At 32.2% G+C, this 2,500-nt stretch overlaps 1 protein-coding gene across 1 annotated transcript in view; it reads right to left on the reverse strand.

Moving 5' to 3' along the window:
* The window catches only part of Hacd2 (3-hydroxyacyl-CoA dehydratase 2), a 7,048-nt gene that overhangs the window by 3,091 nt on the left and 1,457 nt on the right, over positions 1 to 2,500 (reverse strand). Inside the window, exons 3-6 of the mRNA XM_043016910.2 lie at positions 1,699 to 1,815; positions 1,292 to 1,402; positions 1,022 to 1,142; positions 578 to 685 (exon numbers count right to left, since the gene is read on the reverse strand). Coding sequence (XP_042872844.1) covers positions 578 to 685; positions 1,022 to 1,142; positions 1,292 to 1,402; positions 1,699 to 1,815 — 457 coding nt within the window. The remainder of the gene's footprint in view (positions 1 to 577; positions 686 to 1,021; positions 1,143 to 1,291; positions 1,403 to 1,698; positions 1,816 to 2,500) is intronic.

Genomic DNA, 2,500 nt, shown 5'->3' on the forward strand with positions numbered 1-2,500 from the left:
AGCTTTATCAGGCTTCTCTTTTTATAATTACATATTGCAATACAATTTGACTCTTCAACCAAATAATTGTGAAAAGAGGGATCAATTAACATAATCTTTAGTAATGAAATAAATGAAACAGTTACTGATATCCAAGATAGAATAAAAAAGGGGCAAAACATGAGACAAAAATAAGAATAATATATAATCATTCCCCCCCCCCCCCCCCCCCCCCCCCCAAAAAAAAAAAAAAAAAATCTGATCATAGAGGCTCTGATAGTCTTATGTGATGATAACACTCACCCTTTTTCATCTCTGTGAATGATTACACTAATCAAAGTATCACAACTAACCACTTTACTTACTCCTTGATTTACTTACATATAATAATCACAAGGCTCAAAATATCTGAGAGAGATTCTAACCCAAAAAACAATTACAGAAAGAAGAACAGAAAAACTGTAAACCTACAAATGAATCAGTGAATGAGTGTTATAAAATCTTTCTGTTTATCAATCATCATTTCCCTCTATCTTTGACTATCAGTAAAATATACAATGGCCTCTTTTTGCACCTACTAATTATGAAATTAACTTACCTGGCCCATCTCTTAAGTATCTGGTTCCCATGACGACCACAATGTAAATGAATCCTACAAACTGCCATAAATTGTAAAGGAAAATGTATACTTTCTTCATACTTTCTCCTGAAACACACACAAAAAAGCATGTAACTGAAACACATATTGCAAGAATGTTATGAGAATCTTGGTTAATCTGTAATTCAAGAGGAGTGTTTGGGGACATTAAAGTTGAAGTCTCTTTTCTAATTCTTAACCATAGACTTGAAATAAAACATGACCGGACTTAATCTCTTCATCATTTTTTTCTAGATGAAAAAGATTATTTTTCTAAATGTTTTTTTTTCACTCAATAAACATGCAATACAAAATGATCCAACTTTCTACCAGATTAGACTCACTTTCTAAATCATTGTGTAAAAAAAAAAAAGTGATGAAAACCAACATCAACCCTGTTCTTACTCTTTGTTGGCCATCCCATTTCTGCAGCTTGAACCTTGTCATATAGGTCAGGGTAATCCTCCATGATGTCCCTGGCCTCATCAGATAAGTCCTCTTCGTGAGTCCATTTGTCAAAATCAATCTGAAGATATATATTTTCTAATACAGTTCACTTCCTTTCATTTATGACCATTCCTCCTATATCAACATTTTTTTTTTTTTTTTTTTTCATATGCTATAGCTAAATTAAGCTACTTGTCTGTCATACATATTAAAAAATAAGGTACTTACTTTTAGCCAAGCAGGTTTTTTTGTATCTTCTAGGAGCCTTGGCCAGAATTCAATCTCTGATTTCATGAGACTGAATTCAACATTTCTGTCTAAGATTCTGTACTTGCTTTTCTGTTCAGGAAAAAAGAGAAAAAATATTTCATTCACTAATAAGTAGAAAGGTTATTTCATTATTTCATACACTAATAAGTAGAAAGGTTTTACTCCCAAAAGGACTAATAGCTTCTATACAAAACTGAATCATCATCTGTTAAAACTTGTAACTCTTCAGTCTACCCCAACCTTACTTCAAATGGCTGTGGATAAAGAACCTATATATCTAATCAGCAATATGAACTATATGGAAATTACATTGCTTATAGAACTTGCCTAATAAGAAATTTCTGGTAAATAATAAGAAATGTTACCTCTGTATCAATTGGCTTGAGGAGCTTCAGGCTGAATCCGTACTTATTTTCCCCCTGTGCCCCATTCGCAACTGCTGAGAATGACAGGGTCTGCTCCTGGAGGTCCACATCAGGAGACTGGAAATGAAAGTTAATGAATTAATCTTGGATTGCTTACTGTGATGGTAACTATATTTGCTAACCACTATTACCTCCATATTGCATGAAAAAAGAGGAATTAAGTACTTTATATTATATATTTTCTTGGAGATATGCATTAAAAATAATTATGTATCATGCAAAGATAGGTAATCCAAATAATGTAGTGATCATTTGATGTAATTGTAATTATATTTCAAGAAAACAATATCCTTTCACCAATGTGTTTTTTAACAATTTGGTAATTGGTACATGCAACATCCAATATGCTTTCTCATCTTCTTGTTAACACAGATGATTCCACATGCACCTAGTCACCAAGGAGCCAATATGTAGGAATAATTGATCTCACCTGTTTACCCCTTTCCTTGAATTTTAGGGAAAAGTTTTAATTTTTTGCTATTATAATAATCTATTTAACTTCTATTGACTCCTTGCTGACTAGGCCATTGTTGACTTCTTGTGGACTTATTTTCCTCTTTCTTCTGTCTTTTTTTAAGGCTATATATTGTTTCCAGGAACTAACACTATACATCTTGTATAATATATTTTATTCCTATTTCAACAACAGAAATGCAATCTACCTAACATCAGAACTACTTAAGAATATCATGTAAACTTCTCCCCCAACAGCAGATATATTTATGAGAAAATGGTTTCAGTT

Source organism: Penaeus japonicus, unplaced genomic scaffold (genome assembly GCF_977035675.1).
Source record: "Penaeus japonicus unplaced genomic scaffold, GWHDUDI00000001_assembly GWHDUDI00000015, whole genome shotgun sequence".
Lineage (NCBI taxonomy): Eukaryota > Metazoa > Arthropoda > Malacostraca > Decapoda > Penaeidae > Penaeus > Penaeus japonicus.